This window comes from Platalea leucorodia (assembly GCF_965183815.1).
Source record: "Platalea leucorodia genome assembly, contig: HAP1_HAP1_SCAFFOLD_161, whole genome shotgun sequence".
In the NCBI taxonomy this organism is placed as follows: Eukaryota; Metazoa; Chordata; class Aves; order Pelecaniformes; family Threskiornithidae; genus Platalea; species Platalea leucorodia.
Genome location: NW_028121386.1, coordinates 1 through 16,152, shown reverse-complemented (window position 1 = coordinate 16,152; position 16,152 = coordinate 1). Strand labels below are relative to the sequence as shown.

General features: G+C 49.8%; 1 protein-coding gene and 1 long non-coding RNA gene across 19 annotated transcripts; both read right to left on the bottom strand.

The window, feature by feature from the left end:
- Nucleotides 1-28: 28 nt before the first annotated feature.
- LOC309603640 (endoplasmic reticulum-Golgi intermediate compartment protein 3-like) lies at nt 29-12,377 on the bottom strand. 18 transcript variants are annotated; one of them, XM_082338495.1, is made up of 9 exons: nt 12,228-12,376; nt 11,284-11,371; nt 9,849-9,995; nt 5,164-5,309; nt 4,109-4,160; nt 3,459-3,572; nt 2,510-2,696; nt 2,056-2,153; nt 1,136-1,154 (listed from the first exon to the last, which is right to left on the bottom strand). In XM_082338495.1, the coding sequence occupies exons 1-6, from the start codon at nt 12,312-12,314 to the stop codon at nt 3,535-3,537; spliced, it is 558 nt and encodes a 185-aa protein (XP_082194621.1). In that variant the 5' UTR covers nt 12,315-12,376; the 3' UTR covers nt 1,136-1,154; nt 2,056-2,153; nt 2,510-2,696; nt 3,459-3,534. The 18 variants fall into 18 exon arrangements, with proteins under 18 accessions (XP_082194606.1, XP_082194617.1, XP_082194618.1 ...); XM_082338480.1 differs by lacking the exons at nt 2,510-2,696; nt 3,459-3,572; nt 4,109-4,160 and adding exons at nt 29-474; nt 599-780 and having other exon boundaries at nt 1,040-1,154; nt 12,228-12,372; XM_082338491.1 differs by lacking the exons at nt 2,510-2,696; nt 3,459-3,572; nt 4,109-4,160 and adding exons at nt 29-474; nt 599-780 and having other exon boundaries at nt 1,040-1,154; nt 2,056-2,150; nt 12,228-12,372.
- Nucleotides 12,378-13,099: 722 nt separating this feature from the next.
- Nucleotides 13,100-16,070, bottom strand: LOC309603650. The gene is made up of 3 exons (XR_014230800.1): nt 15,764-16,070; nt 15,546-15,596; nt 13,100-13,353 (listed from the first exon to the last, which is right to left on the bottom strand). It is a non-coding gene; the product is annotated as an uncharacterized lncRNA (long non-coding RNA).
- Between the last annotated feature and the right edge of the window lie 82 nt (nt 16,071-16,152).

The window sequence follows — 16,152 nt, the reverse complement described above, 5'->3', positions numbered from 1 at the left end:
CAACAAACAAACATGACAAACAGGGCTCGGTCCCCTTTGCCCAGACTAGTCTATTACATGAATTCACTTATTCACCACTCAGGTCATGAGGTTTCATAACTTACAACCTGTAACACTTAACTCGTGCACTTAGGAGAAGACAAAAAAAAAAAAAAAAAAAAAACCAAAAAGACAGAATTGGTTCCGTAGTGAGAGTGCTCATCCTTCCTCCTCCATCACGGTGCGAGCATCTCCTGTATCCCACCGGGAAGCACAAAAGACTCGGCAGTCCAGCTACTGCTTGATCTGCTTCAAAGGCTTTTTGGGTAAGCTGATGTTTTATACCTTCCAGCTTTGAAGTCTGGTCTATGCCATTTCCAAAAGTCTGACAATACTGCCAAAGATGATGGCTGCAGGAGACAGCCAGCTGCAAGTCTAACGCTTAACTGCTCCCAGTCCAACACTGGATGTTGTGGCCAGCGTCTCCCATGGCACCTAGAACACCAACGAGACAAAGTGACTGCTGTGCCCGGAAGCAGCCACCTGCTCGCAAACAATGCGACAGCTCAAAAATAACTGCCGCTGTGGCTTGGTGTCGCACCTTGCCTTTCACACTCACCAGGGGTCGACATCCTGCTACGCGTGCAATTTCAAGAGTTGTTTCACGCCTTCAAAACACAGCATTAACAGGTCATATAGGCACCAACAATAGAACTATTCCTTCCATCCCTGGGCGCAGACCAACTTCCTATGGTTCTCCACTTGCCATCTCCCTTTGGTGTCCGGCTCCCTGCTGTGCATCTGCAGCAAAATAAAACAAAGTCAGCTACATGTTGACAAATACTCTAACAAACAGTAAACCATCCCCAGGCTGACTTCTTCACTCCACTAACCTTGTCTATCTGTGCTTTGTGCTCCAATCTGCCATGCTGAGTCAGTTACATCAGCAGGCTCAAGAAAGAGAGACAGCAATACCCATAAAAAGTATACACCCGTCCCTCCTCTTTCTCCCACCCCAGTAGCCACATCCTGGATTCGCCCGGTCCCCCAGCAGGCTCACACTGCTCTGCGTGCCTCCCGTGCTGCACCGCTGGGGTCAATGGCTGCATGAGGTGCCCACTCGTATAGTCGGTCCGTCTCCGATGTCTCGGGAACGGCAGCCTTCAATGCTGGGCCTGTGTCAGGAAAATGCAGAGAGGCACACAGACGTTATATACTGCTTTCTGAGAGAGAGCTGGCCATGCAAAACAGAGTAAAAATCCCATCGACCTACATACTCTGGCAACAGAGAGACCCCAAAAGCACAAAACCCAAGCAACTGACCTCACCCCCACCACAGCCCCCAGTGCTGTCCACTCACCTTTGCCATCGCACTTCACTTGACCATCTTGCTTAGCCTAGACCTATTACTTTAACTGCAAGAATAGGTCAGACCACACACCAACACAAAAGTTAAGAGTTACTGTCAGCTGACTCAAATATAAGGGGAAACAGATAGAGCTGAAAAAAATCATGCCTGCAAATGCCAAAAGAGGTATGGGTAGCACGTGACTGTGGCTGGCATAATGACAGGCTTTTCCTTTATGGGTAAATCACTCATAAATGACTCCATGAACTGCAGCACAGAGAACCTCTCTGTGGACAGCATTCTCAAATGAGAGTGTTGACATTAACGGGATATGAGACTGGGCTGCTGGAAGCTGCTTGCACACAGAATGCTACTGTTAGATAACGCTGCGCTAAAAAGTCTTAAGCCACAGCTGCATAGGAGTTACAAGAGGCCTGAGTGCAGACAGATGCTGAAGACGACGAGATCGGCACCGCCATCTAAATTGAGATTGGCTGAAGGTGATGCAGGCTGAGCTATTAAAAACTAGCTACAGAAGTATGTGCTACTTCAGGTGGTGGGACGGTTCTGTCAGGTCAGTCTGACTTGGGCACCCAGTTCTAATGCCCGTCGAGTGCTATCTGTGATATCCCTCATAGCCTCAAACGTACTGACCACGTTTCGCATGTCCAAGGCCCCCCCCAGGTGATGAAAATCAAATGGACCAAATAAGGACTCTGCTTCATCACCTTGGCACCTGAAGGACGCTCCTTCCTCTGCTGATGGTCAACACAGATGTCCTTATGCCATTTCTCAAATGCGGGTCAGTCCTTGGGCACCTGTACTGCTAAAGGAAACAAATGATTACGCTTTGATAGCCTGCTCCATCCTCCTCTCGTTCTTTAAGAAATCTAAAGAATGCTACTGTCCCGATCGCTACAGAACAGAAGTTTGTGCAGGAGATGACTGAGCCCATCTCCATAAATGGAAGACTCCTGCTACAACTCCGCTTTGCCTTTTGGTGACAGTGCCCGCTGTCAGTGTGCCCCAAACCCTTTCATGAGTCACCTGGAAAACCAGATACAAGTAGTTCAAAGTGTCTGGCAAATCAGGTATGACCTGAAAGCATAGGTGTACCCCATCTCATCCCCAAAACAGTCAGAGCGCTGTCTTCTCCCACACAAAACAGAACAAAAACCTTACCCTCTGACACACTCTGAAAGGGATTAGTGTACCCACATAATCTATGCTCAAATACTGGACTTCCTCAGGGTACAGCCCCACAAAGACGAGAGGAAGCCCAACACTGCCTCCCTGGATGCTCCAGAACTCCGAGTGCTCTGCTCCCCTCTCCACCACTCCCATCATGGAAATGCAGTGGTGAGGATACCTGGCAAAAAAGAGGAACGAAAGCCATGTGGACTGGGAGGTCAAAGGAAGACCAGACCTTACCTGCAAGAATAAACAAAAGAACCCCGCTCAAAAAATTTCAAACAAAACCAAGAAAAGATGAAAAAACCCAGAACCTTCAAAAAGACAGGACACTGCACCAGGCAGCAACCGATACCACCCAGCGGATGAAGCCACAAGGACAAGAGGCCCTTCATGAAAACAGTGTGAGACACCTGAGCCTGATTACCTATGAGGCCCCTTACAAAATTAGGGAGCCTGTTGGCTGATGGAAAAACCCACGGTGGCAAGACGTGGTGACTCAAAGACCTCAAACAGACACCTTATGACTACAGAAACCGGTGCTAAAAAACACAATAGGTAAACAAGGACAAGAGAACATAACTGCCGTGAGTGATACTAGAGCAAACCTCATTGGACAGTTAAGGAAAGACAAAACTGTGATAATAGAAAAGGCCTGTGTGCCCAGAGACTATGATGAAGACAAGACCCCTAGCTGGAGAGCATTACGAGCACAAATAATATGCATCCTCTTCTCCAAGAAATCCGAAGAAACACAATGACAGAAGCCTGCACTGGAAATAAGTGCCTAGTCAATGCCTCTAAGTAGCAATGATAGTGACATATGGACAGACGGTGGAGGGATGGATGCAAAGATTAAGTCGGGGAATGAAGGAAAAGGCACAGAGGAGCAGAGACCTCAGAGTTCTGGGGGTGTATTTTAGTGTATACCTGAATGTACCTAATGCTTTCCGAGATGGGACTTGTCTGACATTTGACCCTGCACGCTGTGACGCGGACAGTTCACACTGCGTCTCTCATGCCTTTGTCGTACCTCCCGTCACCTGTGGAGAGACTAAACCAGAACAGACCTCAGCGAAACCCAAATCCAACTGCAAAACCCATCTGAGAAAGGCTGATGAACCCACCTCCCCTTCCCAACCATCCCCTGGTCCCAAAACTTTAGAAACCCTTTCTCTTCTCCTGAGCTTTCAGGGAAGGAAGCCCACTCCTTCCTGACAGCTCCTGCCCTGTATTTGCACCACCGTACTCCCCGTGTCAGCTGCTCCTTGGGAGCTGCTCTTCCAAGCTGTGCCCTGTGTTGTGCGAGCACCTCCTATCTTCCATCTTCCCACAGACTCCGGGCTCTGCTACAGACCCACAAAATAAGTGAAGTCCTGATGCTTATAATCTCTGAGGGGCCTGCTGCAAGCTGCAAAGGCTCTAGGGAGAACATGGTACTCTGTCGGTGATCGGGAAAGGTGATGAGCTGTTCCATACCCTGAAAGACACTATGCCTTATGTCCCTGCTGCTTTCTTGAAAAATGCTGAAAGCCCGTATACGGATGCAGACAAGATGTATGCATCTTAACCCCTGTTAGATTATCTCACCATCAGTCCTGCTAAGGAATGGTATCAACAACTTGCACAGTATGCAGCAAAACTGGTGAAAAAAAAACAAGGTTCCATCTTCAATAAAGTCAGGAAGTCCAGGAAAATACAAAGCACTTGGGGAAAAAACCAAAACCAAAACCATACCGTTAAACCACCTTGCCACCCCTGAACACCCAATACAAAATTACTGACCTGAAAAAAAACCCCAAAATTGCATACAAGTGTACTTTCTACAATATATGCTGCTGAACCTTGACTGGTCCTGAAGCCCTTACCTCCAACACCTCCGCTTCTCTCAGTATCAAAACACACCTACCCAAATAGCTTAGACAGCTCAAAAGCTGCAGCCAACTGAAGGAACAGCAGAGCACTGACACCAGAGAAGCCCAGGAGTGGAAGGAGCTCCCTGAGGAGAGGTTACAGCTCAGATATCCCGGGCCCTGCCCACCACCCTTCCTACATTCACCTGGGAAAGGGGACGGGCAAACCACCAGAAGGCATAAAGTGGCCAGAAGAGCAGCAGGAAGTTTGCTCATCTGCCTTAAGCTTAGAGCGTGGAAAGCACTGAACAGAGAAAGCAACCCTTACAGGAAACAAGGATGCCACAGGCAGTGAAGGCTGGGGTATGGGGACACTGTCAGGTTCAGGGACGCTGCATCTTGGGATGCAGAAGTCTTTGGACGAAAACCAGAGTTCTTCAATCAGACGTGAAACCAGCACCATGGACCGCGCAGCCATTTGGTGCAGCTCACAGGCTCGTGCTAAATGTGCGAGTCCATGCAGAAACGGTCACTGAGAGTGCCCAGGCACACTTTTGTGACAGAAAGGGGTAGTGCCTTGTGTGCGAGAGACACAGGAAGGAAAGCACCTGCGCCTCAGTCTCTGACAGCCACCCTCATACGAGGACACGTCACACACCAGCCAGACACCACCTCCTCAGCAACCAAGCACCGCTTGCAAGCCGTGTGGCAGCACCCTCTCCCAAGGCCCGGGTACCAACGAGCTGCCGCACAGCAGAGGTGGCCCCCAGCATCCACCCAGCTCCTACTCACTGGCCTCCCTTCCAGAGCGGACAGCTCAGAGCTGCTCCGCGTGCCTGGCTGTCTCCTCTTGCCCAGCTGCTGCTGCTGTTGGCACTTGGCCTGCTGGAGGAGGAGGCGTTGCACTTTTTCAAAAGCCTCCAGTCTTCCACCTGCACCTGCAAAAGCACAAGCACCATCTTACCATCTTTATCGCTATAAAGAGATGCTCCAGCTCAGGACTTGAATCCTTGGTGGAGTTTTCTTCCACAAACCAATAAAGCAAACATCAGGGACTGGACTTGGAAAGGAGGCTTAATGCTCCTGGAGCAGCTTGAGCTTCTTGATGTACTTTTTGAGATTTTGGCATGAGGATGCAAGCTGATTTAATGCAGAGCTTGAGTCTAAAGACAGCTTTGCCTGTCCATTTAAACAGCCAAGTCACTCCTTGGCAAAGAAATCTGCTACAAAAACGACATCAGTGTCCCACAGTTCTGAGCAGTTTGGAACTTCCCGGTGTGAACAAAGCATCTGGCCGTTTCTATTCCTCCTCTCCTCTTCCCTGAAGGGCAAGACTGTCAACACTGGAGGGAGGCTTAATGGCAAACTTTCTTCATTACTTTGTGACCTCTGGGGAACACCTTGGTCACCAGAAAAAACAGTTTTCTTTCTTGGTTCCACGTTTTGCCGGACCAAAGAAAAAGTTGAAGGCTGGAATCATGAATCCCTCAAGACGGAAACAGCTCTGGGGAAGGACGCGGCTTGACAGATGGGACAAACCAAGTTACTACAGAGACAGTAATAGCAAAGGGTAGTCCGGAACCCATGCACTACCACGGATCCATTCCTCCAAGAATTTGCAGGTAGGAGGAAAGAGAAACACCAAATGACACCTGTTGTTTGTGTGAGCGATAGGTGTCTGGTCTTTGCTCCTGTAAGGATGCAAAGCCTGCAGCAGAAGTGAGAAGGCAAGGCCATAGCCAGGTTTTATTCCAAGACAGCTCACGTAACAGTGAAATAATTTACGCAGCTCCCCCCTGGACACCAAATAATCCCGGAAAAGATACCGTTTGCCGAGATACGACCTTTGTGGGACTGCAAAGGTAGTGCAATTTGCACTGCCCTTAAACAGGCATGTAGACAAACTAGACAACCTAACTGCACGTTCTTAACAATCGTGAGTGCAGCTTCCAAAGACATACCAAAACCACAACAGTTCTCATCATTCTCTGAACACATGCCCAGGAGGATTTCATTGCCCAGACCTGCATAGACATTCTGGGAAAAAATGTGCATGCAGCACAACTGTATTAATCCAAGTGCTACGAAGATACGAAAAAGGTGTAAAGGTTACCGAACGTCCTCTGACTCTGCCCCGTAACAGCTCTCGCAGCGATCGGCATCCAAAGAATTTGGATCAAACACTTTTTCTTCTTCTTTCCCCAGCTCTAAGACAAAAGATGATTCAAAGTGATGAGGCACGTCTAGAAACACTGTCTTGTACTCTTGTTTTGTTCTATGCACAGTAACTGTTCTACACATGAACGCAGCGATTTTGTGTCGGAAGCTGCACATCCTGCACCCGAAGCCCACCTGAAATGGCACGCACAGAGCCTGTTGAGGCGTGGAAGTAAGACCAAGAAGCAGAGTAGTGTTTGTCATCTCAAGAACACCCTCCATAGAAAGAACTGGCTATCTGTAAGCCTTGCTGGAGCACCGATCAGATGTTACGTGCGTAAAGGCTTTGTTAAAACATTTTCTAAAGTAGACAAATCAGTAAATTGCAACTGATACAGGACACAAACAAAATTTTAAATAGCAGTCCACCGCAGTCAACGGTGCATAACGCATAATCCTGTCCCAAGACACGTAGGGACCATGGTTATCTCTTGCTGTGAAACAAGCTCAGAGTAGGAGTCTCCCGACTGGAAAACTGACAGCCAGTCCTCCAGGATGACAATGCTGAGAAGGCACACACGTTAACCACTGCCCACTAGAAATCTCCAAGGCATTTCTACCTTCTTCGTGACTTAACAATTCTGCCCACGTCTGTGCTGCATGTGTGTTGAATGCGCAGCCGCAGTATGGCTGGAGCACGAACTCGTGGAGTTTTATGTTCTCATGTGCAGAAGGCTGAAGAGTAACAGACTTGTAACAGAGGAGATGACAGCTGGTGACAGCTGAACCCCGCCAAAGGGCAGGAGAAGCCTACAGAAAACTCAAACAGGACTTTTGTTTTGTCAAGAACCAAAACAAATATCAAAGGTCTGCAAATTTTGGAGTTAGGAATAAGTGAGCCAAGGAATTTTGCGTCTAAAAGTTTGAAAACCATTAGCTCTTATAATAAGAGGCCCCCTTAAAAATCAAGCTGTTTCAACTCACAAATCCTGAAGGACAGGACCAAGTCCCCTGGGTTACAAAAGCCCTCCAAGGCTCACTATCTAGGCGCTGCTGCACTACCCTCTGTAAGCCTTGAAAAGATGGCTCCTTTGATAACTAATGATGGGGAAGGTGACAAGGTACATCGTCAGACACCGCTGAGGGGATAAAACGTTATCAGGGCCTTGTTTGTTGGAACTGGAAGGTATAACAGGTGGACAGAAGTGAGTATTAAAGATGCCTGTATTTCGTATTAGCCACAGAAAAAAAGAGATTTTAATTAGAAAGAATGAAATACGACTGAAAATTAATCATTAACCTTATTTCCTTAATCAAATACTTGATGGTAGTCACAATCAAGCAAACAAAAACTTTTAAGAAAATATACCCATTATTAAACAACTGTGCGAGGCTTTCTTTCTAAGGCTTACAACATTCAAAATAGTTGAAACTGCGCTTAAGAAGTCACTATTTAAAAAGCGGTATGGCTTTTCATCTTGTAATTACACTAAAAGGTAGCGTCAGGAAGAACACAGCTGAATAACTGCTATGCTTTGTCAAAGCCGTGACTGCCACCATTTGAACAAGAACACCTGGACACTACATGCAGTCTTTCAAGATACTGCAACCAGTAACAGCTTTTTAAATATAACCACTAGCTGCCTGTTGTCTCAGAGCCAGCACCCAGAGGTAACGCACACAGTTCAGACACTGTAAAGAAAACACAGTACATAAAACTCTACATGCAGGGTTTCTTGCTGTTAATGCGGTCCTCGACTTGCACGCAGATGTGATAGGTGAAACTGGAAAACTCTGTCCATGTTAAAAGGAAGGAAACGATAAGAACCACCGATAAAGAATTCAGTCGCTTATTGTCACTGAATGGAAACGAGTAAGATGACATCCAAGCACAGAATGCAGCCTACCATAGAAATCACTAAGCTATGAACTATTTCAACGTAACTATGATTAGGAAAAGCCTCCAGATACTACTCCATAAAATTTGGGTACGCTTTCCCAAATTTAAGGTCAATACTGCTATAGTTGCCATTTAAATAACCGACTGAACGTCAGTGTTACTAACAGAAACTGATAATCAGAGAGTTTAATGCAGATGGGCGGATACTTCTGATCTAACTTGTAACACGGGTGGTGGAAACCGAACTAGCCGCGTGCTTCTCCCAGACAGCAGAAGAAATTGCTTCTTCCCTGCAATGCATCTGATCTCTCTTAAAATGCCTCTTCTAGGTGAGACGGTTTGCTCCCTACGAGTTTCTCTTCCTCTCCATTGATTATATAAGGAGTCAGAGCAACCGGTTCAGACTGACTGATCCCAATGGACACTGGCAATACTAGCAAGGCAGGAGGCCTACACGTGTTAACAGAGAATTAGATACAGAAAAGCTGGTTTTGTCCCTGGACATTACGTTTGTAATGCCACAACCTCTGAATACAGAAAGGCTGCTCGCTGACACGATAGCAAGAACGCTATCACCCCATTCCCGTGACAACGGGAGACACTCTCGCACCTACCGATCGTTCAGCTCTTGCCTTGGTTTAGCCTTTCAACTTCAAGAACAGAAAAGTTAAATCTGAGTGATACAAATCAACAAATCTAGTTCGTGCTGACAGGCAGAACTATACTATCTCCCAGAAAAGGTAATACGCAGCTCACGTTTTGGAAGGGAAAAGTCAGGACGGTATTACCGTTGGATTGCGACACTTTGACAGAGTCGCTTCTGCTGTGTATCGAGGTACAACGATGAGTCAGAACGCGTAAAAACGGTAGAGGAGAAGTTTTGTGTAGCCAAGGACCACTTACTACAACTGGTAACCAATAAATCAGCTAAAATATGTTTATCAGGTATGCATTAACATTATATGCAAAGCAAACGTAGCAAGGTGCAAGTTTGGGCTTAAGGGTCGAGTCACCGGAGCCTTCCCCGGAGAGACGCTCTTTCCTCTAACCAGGTCGTCCCATTTGTCAGCCCACTGTCATTTAAAGACACAACCAAAGTCAAGCTTTGCTAGAACAGCTGCTTGATTTCTAGTCGCAAAAGACCAGGAACTCAGCAGCTTTATGCCTGAAATGCATCCACGAGTCCTTGTCGTAATTTCAGAGGGACTACGCAAAGATCTGCCTCACAAAAGTAGCGAGTATTAATAGGAGTTTGTCTGATCCGCCAGTTTAATAGATTGGCGTGCTATAAACTCTTCAAGAGCTTGTGGTGTTTAAATGCTCTTCAGCTGCCACTTGTTCCCGTGAATCTCAAAACAGGCATACAGGGATGGAAAGACTACGAGAGCATGCACCCAAGAAAGGCAGACTAGCATCTTACCGTGTCTCTCGGCCTCTGGAGTCACACGACTGCCAGCTTTATCCAAACGTCGTTTAAACAGATTGTGCTCTACATCCAGCTGCTGCTCTCCTGCTACATCCACGGCATCGATGCTCAAATCTGAAACCAGCGAGCAAGGAAAGTGGGCTATAAACACACATTTGTTATGGCCTGTGGCAGGCTGAGGAAGCACTCAACCAGTGAAAACACAGAATCTTTCAGCGAGGGGGATACCAGCGGGCCAAACTGGAAGAGCAGGTACGGTTGGGGCCAAATGACGTACAGGGAATAAAACGCACGTTGCAGCACCCTAAATGACCCTTCCAAATACAGGGTCTGGTTTGGTGTACAAGAAGGACTGTTTCCAACTGCCACAGAAAGCGTTACCCCGAAAGGTAATACACTCAAGGCAAAAGAACAAAACCAAACCCCTCAAAGCCCATAACCATTTTCAGGAGTTCACGAGTTAAGCTTAAAATCGGCTGAAAGCTGTCTCCTCCCTCTACCCCCTCACCCTTCCCCCTTCAACATCAGCACATTTCCTTGCGATCTCTTTTCACAAGGAGGATTGAGAAGGTCTGTGGTCTCGGCCTGGTATCGAAGCACCGTGATGCACTGGCTGGCTGGCTACATGCTCTCTTGTAAGACCGACAGCTTCTCTGCACAAAACAGCAGAGGCTTCCAGCCTCTCTGGCCTTCCCACGCCCTTTTAAATGTGAGGAAGGCAAAGACCAATAATATCTTGGGTGGTCAGAAGGAAGTCAGACTCACTACCTTTAGAGCCCAATGCACGACCCAAAGGAATTACTACAACAGAACAAGAGGCAGGGAAGATTGGCGGACAGTCGGGTAACGTGCACAGCAGTAATACCCAGCAAGACTTGCAAAATTTTCCATCGCTTTGTCCTGCAACTTTGTTTTCAATTTAGCTAAAAGGTAACCAGATTATTAACACGCATTCCGATTTTAAAAATTTTGGAGAAAGGTTACCACGTGGCATTGGCGTTACAGTCAGAATTTAAGTACCAAAGTCAAGGAAAAGTCGTGCCTCGTCAAGTAACTTCCAAACGAGACTCTCTCAAGTTTTTCGACAACAATACAGTCAAATCTTGAGTCCCAAGCGAACTCTGTGCCAGCTTTTTCGGTATTACTGAGCTCTCTGACAAAGTACACCACCACACAGAAATGCAAGTGGCGTTATATTGTAGCCTCATTTATAATCTAGAAAAATAACGCGGCCCGATCCGATTGGAAGCGCTGGTTTAAGCGCCCAGTGGGCCTGGCTGGAACCACCGCATAACCGCAAGGGATCAGCAGTTCCTCCCTGTCCGCGGCCCAAGCAGCAGCGCAGCACGCGGAAGCACCAGGCACACTGAGCCTCTCGGGCCCTCGGCAAGTATGAAAATTATTCCCAGCGTTCAGAAGTCTGACTCACAAGCACAAGGCGTGTGTGGAGAAATAACATCTAGATTGATCTTCAGTTTATCTCCCCTTGATTTGTCAACGTACAATTCCGGATGAACCTAGGAACAGAGGAAAAACAGAGAGTCCTGTTTCACTTGGCAGCAAACCAAAAGGCCTCTTTCCCTCGACTGCTCTGGCTCAGGAGCTGATTTTTAAGATGTGGGATTTGCCAGACACCTGAGCTGCTGCCTCCCACACCTTCCATGGTAGCTAAATGCTTGCCATTTGTGATACTTTTAAGACCAACAATAATTTGGGAATCTTAGAACTTGGGGTGGGGAAGGGGGTTCCTGCGCCTGCTTTCTTTTCTTTGGATTGCCTGCTTGTAGACAGCAGAGACAGCGAGAAGAGACTTTGAGACGCTCTCCTGCGACAGCGTTGCAGGAGGCCACAAGCCAACCTTTGCGCCAAGCGGCTTTCGGGGGAGGGCAGCCCGCTCCCATCGTCAGGACGACCAGCTCGGGGAAAGAGAAAAACCCAAACACAGCTGCTGCGGCGGCGGCAGCTGCTGCGTGGGGAGCCCGGAGGAGGCGGCGGAGCAGGCGGCGCCTCGGCGCGGGTGCGGAGGCACGGCGGGCCGCCACGGGCCGCCTCTCCGCCGGGGCACCGCGGGCAGCAGGCAGCACCGGGGGGCCGGCCCCCCCCCCCCCCGCCGCCGCTCACCTCCTTGGTGCGGTAGTACTGCAGCTCCGAGAAGAAAAGCAGCACCACGATCAGCCCGCTGACGAGAACCGCCGTCAGCCCCGCCGCTCGCGGCCGCCCGCCCGCCTCGCCTCAGCCCGCCCGCCGCCACCCCGAGCCGCTGCCTCCCGCCGCCGAGCGCCGGCCCGCAAGGTCCCCCCGGCCGGCCGCCGCCCCACGGCGAGGCCCGGGCCCCCCCGCCGGCCCCCGGCCGCCCTCACCCCGCCCGCTCACCAGCGCGGCCCCGCACGTCTTGCCCCGAAAGTCTTCCAGAGTCTCGGGGAAGGCACCGAACCGCTTCAGCCGCCACAGCGAGCCCATGGCGCCGCGCGGCCCGGAAGCAAACCCGCCTTCCGGGGCCGGGCCCGCACCGCCCCCGGAAGCCGGCCGAGGCGGCTGGCGGGGCCGGGGCTGCCGGTCGCCTCCGGGGCGGGAAGGTGCTCGCTGCCGCCGCGCCCTCTGCTGACCCACCCTGCCGACGGCCCCGGGCCTCTGAAGGACACCCGAGGGACGCTGACTGTGCCGAGAGCGGTTAGCTGAAGGGGCTTGATACCGAGGCGAAGCTGCAGGGAGAGAGCAGTTTTCACTCGGCTTGACATCCTCCCCCTCCCATCCGTCGCCTCCGTCGCCTCTGTCTTTGGAAGGTCTGCAGTTTGCTACCAGTGCCCTTTTGAGAACAACCCAGCTGTCCCTCGGGCTGGCTGTCGCAGCCACAAAGCGGAAAGCAGATCATCTCGGGAGAGTGCCAGCGCTTTTTGTGCTGAAGCATGAAAGGAAGGCAAAACCCCCACTCTCCTGCCCCACCTTCAATCCCTGGCGTGTGCTCTCCACCCCTTCATTTTGATAACACCTCCCTTTCCCTCTCTCCTCACAGGGAACGGCTGTGAACTCAAGAGGTTAAATCAGACAACAGCTCGTAATAGCTTACTCGTGCAGGTCAAAAACTAGTATAGTCTTTCCCTAAGCCACGTATTTACCGACCACTTGCTTTTTGCTACTGAGAAAGGACAGTCCTGCAAAGTTTCTTTTATTTAAAAAAAAAAATTAAAAAAAATCACTTGCACTCGGAGATGCTTCCAAACGCAAGCAGAACAAATGCACCCCCATTTCCCACAGCAAAACATAATACATTTCTGGGAAGGGCACAAGACCGGAACCCCACGATGCTGCAGCTGGTCCTCTAGGGCACAGGACGGTTCAGAGACTGACCCAGCTTCCGAGTCTCTGCTTCCAGAACAGCAGCTTTGGGCTCCCTGGCCACAGCTGCTGAGGAGGAATCCAGCTCTTGGCAAATCTCTGGCAGCTTCCGGCTGGTCTTTGCACAGCAGTCTTGTGCCAGCTGCGTCTGCAGAAGGGACACCTGAAAGAGGCAAAAGGCCGAGCTCAGACAGGCCCACGCTGTTAGGACCATCCGTAGCTCCACGGTACCGGCTGTCAGGGAAGACGCGCCCTCTAACTCCAGCCCTCGCAAACACTTGGTCCTTGTGGAACGGGAAGTAACAGGTTCCCAGAGTCACCCCAAACTGAACTTCAGATTATCATCAACAATTCAAGTTTCTTTCTGGCAACGGCAACTCACACCTACAGCACTGACACATTACACGTATACTAAAGACAGAGGTTCCCTACAGGATTTAGTAACCCACCTCTTTTTTCCAAAAAAGAGATTTGGGCTACTGACACCTGAGTTCCACGTGCTTTTTCCTCAGCAGGAGGACTACTGGTTACACAAGGTAGCGAGGAACCATTCTGTTATGACCTAGTTTGAAAACTTGACAGCTAGCACGTGAAAAGGGAGCAAACGCTCATTTTTCCTAACGTTAGAGCATTTCACAAAGGAGCAGAGCATAATTTGATGAACAAAGCCCGGGGGGGGGGGGGGGGGGGGCAAATGAGCCTTAAAGGACTGCTGAGGCCTTGAAAGTCCTCAAACTCTATTATAATTTCCTGGCAACGCAGGGTTGTGCCTGCTGGGCTTTTTGGCGCGAGAGACCCAGCTGCTCTCACCTCCTGTTAGGTTTGCAGTGCAGCGCAGCCACAGCAGCTCTGGCACCTTCCCCTCTGCCTGCTTTGGAGTGGAGGAGATGCCAGCACTGGGAGCAGTGCTCAGCGCTTTGCTGTTTCGGGGAAAACGGCTCAGGTCAGAGGTTTTCCTCTGTTTTCAAAGTGACGTGCGCTTTGCCAAGGGCTGTGTTCCACATGGCAATGCAATCCCCAACCTCAAGCTAGGAATATGAGAATATTCCTTCTTGGCGAGTGAACTCGAATAACAGAAGCAATTCCCAAAGGAGTTTTATGGCTTATGGAACCTGCTACGTTTGAATTACGATACCAAGGTCTGTCAACATAAAGCCAAAGGCGATGATAAAAAGTGGGACCCTAACCTGCTAAGCATCTAGAGCAGACTAGATGCGAAACTCAGGCAGCCAGCTCCGGAAGGGGAATGCGTGGTGCTGAATTAGAAGCCAGTCGTGCGCACGGAAAGTAAGACGGCAAAGGGACTTCACAGCAAACAATATGCGTAGGCTAGGGAACGCCACCACTGAAGAGAGGGTCAGGTCTGACCTTCTCTCTGAAATAACAAGGGCACCTTTGGGAAGGCTGGCTTGGAAGCCTGAAAAGCCCTCCCGCGCTTTGGTAGGTAACCCAGAGGTACGAGTGGGAGAAGCGGCCATCTGCTGCTAAGAGCATCTCCCAGGAAGCGTGAGATCAAGTTCCAGTTCCGCTGTTTCCCAGACCCAGAGGAGTGCCCTAACTAGCCAGCTGAGGACTATTCTTTGAGCAGAGCGCCTTCGTTTTCCTGCTGAACTGCTGAAGTAGGTCCACGGGGCAGGCAGACACAACAGTCACGAGGGGAAGGCGGTTCAGTTAGTTATCCGTAGCAACAGAACTTCAGACACCGAGACTTCCAGGTAAAAACATCCTTAGGCTGTAACCCGATGGCTTCAGCAGCATTCTTGGCTCACTTGCCAGAGCTAAGCATCATATACTTTACTCGCATAAATCTTACATGCATTTTGCCCTGAACACCGGTGAAGATTCACATCCTCAGGGAGACCAGGGTGTACCAGACCCATAAAAGGACATGGAAGAGAAGTGTGGTGACTGCTGCTACTGCTGATACCACTGTCAAAGGACGCAGTAGGGTTCAGCAGCTGCAATGTACATTCTTACACCGACCAAACAGATGTCCATGCAGCGCTTAGGTCTCTGACTCGGTCCGATATTGGGATCATGATTAGCACAGAACAGCAATACGAGACTAACGATTGCCTGAAGGCTAGAAGCTCTGGCACTGCCTTACATCCCTGGAGGCGAGGCAAGAGGAGAGGCAAGAGGAGCAACAGTGCCTCCATTTGCAGAAGCAATGGGTTTGAATGGGTGAATGATGTTGTTTGGCCACGGCCAACAGATGTGTTTGACTGGGCATTTCCACTGCCTGGTGTACTCCCTTCCTGACAGCTAAGCAATACTCGGGCTGTAGCATCGGGCAAAGTTGCGCCCATCAGTACAGCCACAGCAGCTTTTGAGGAGAGCTTTCCTACCCCTCACCTGGTTCCACAACTCAGCTAATCGACAACTGCAGCACCTGTGAGACTCCTCCTGTGAAGAAAACACAAGGATTTCTTTTTGGTCTCCAGTTTGGCCAGGGCCATGGTCTATACTTGACTTCTGTTAGGTCTATACCGGGGGGCTGCTGCCTCTGGGATTTGCCGTCGTTCCTCTGTATGGCCAGACCCTCCTCCCACCAAGTAAGATTCTGTTCTCACCTGTCTAGGAGCAGGCACCTGGAGCTGGTCAGAGAGAGAAAATCCGCCTGCATCTCGCAACGACCGACCTCGACAATCTCTCTTCAGTCTCCTCCGTTCCCGTTCCACCTGCACATTGGATAGGAGAAAGGGTCACAGAAACCTGCCACCAAACAAGGAGCAAAAGGGCCTCTGGACATCACGGCAAGGAGGTTTCTGCTCAGACTGTTCATTGCACCAGAGTGTGTTGGGGGCAAAAGGCACTCAAAGTAGACTATGGAAGAGAAAGACCAAGAGGAAACAGTTCCTGACACAAGAGGGTCAAATGTGTGTGTATGGGGACGCTGGGGCAAGAAGGGTGGTACCAGAGTGAATGTGCATTTGTGAAGGCAATGGGGTGCCAGAAGAGA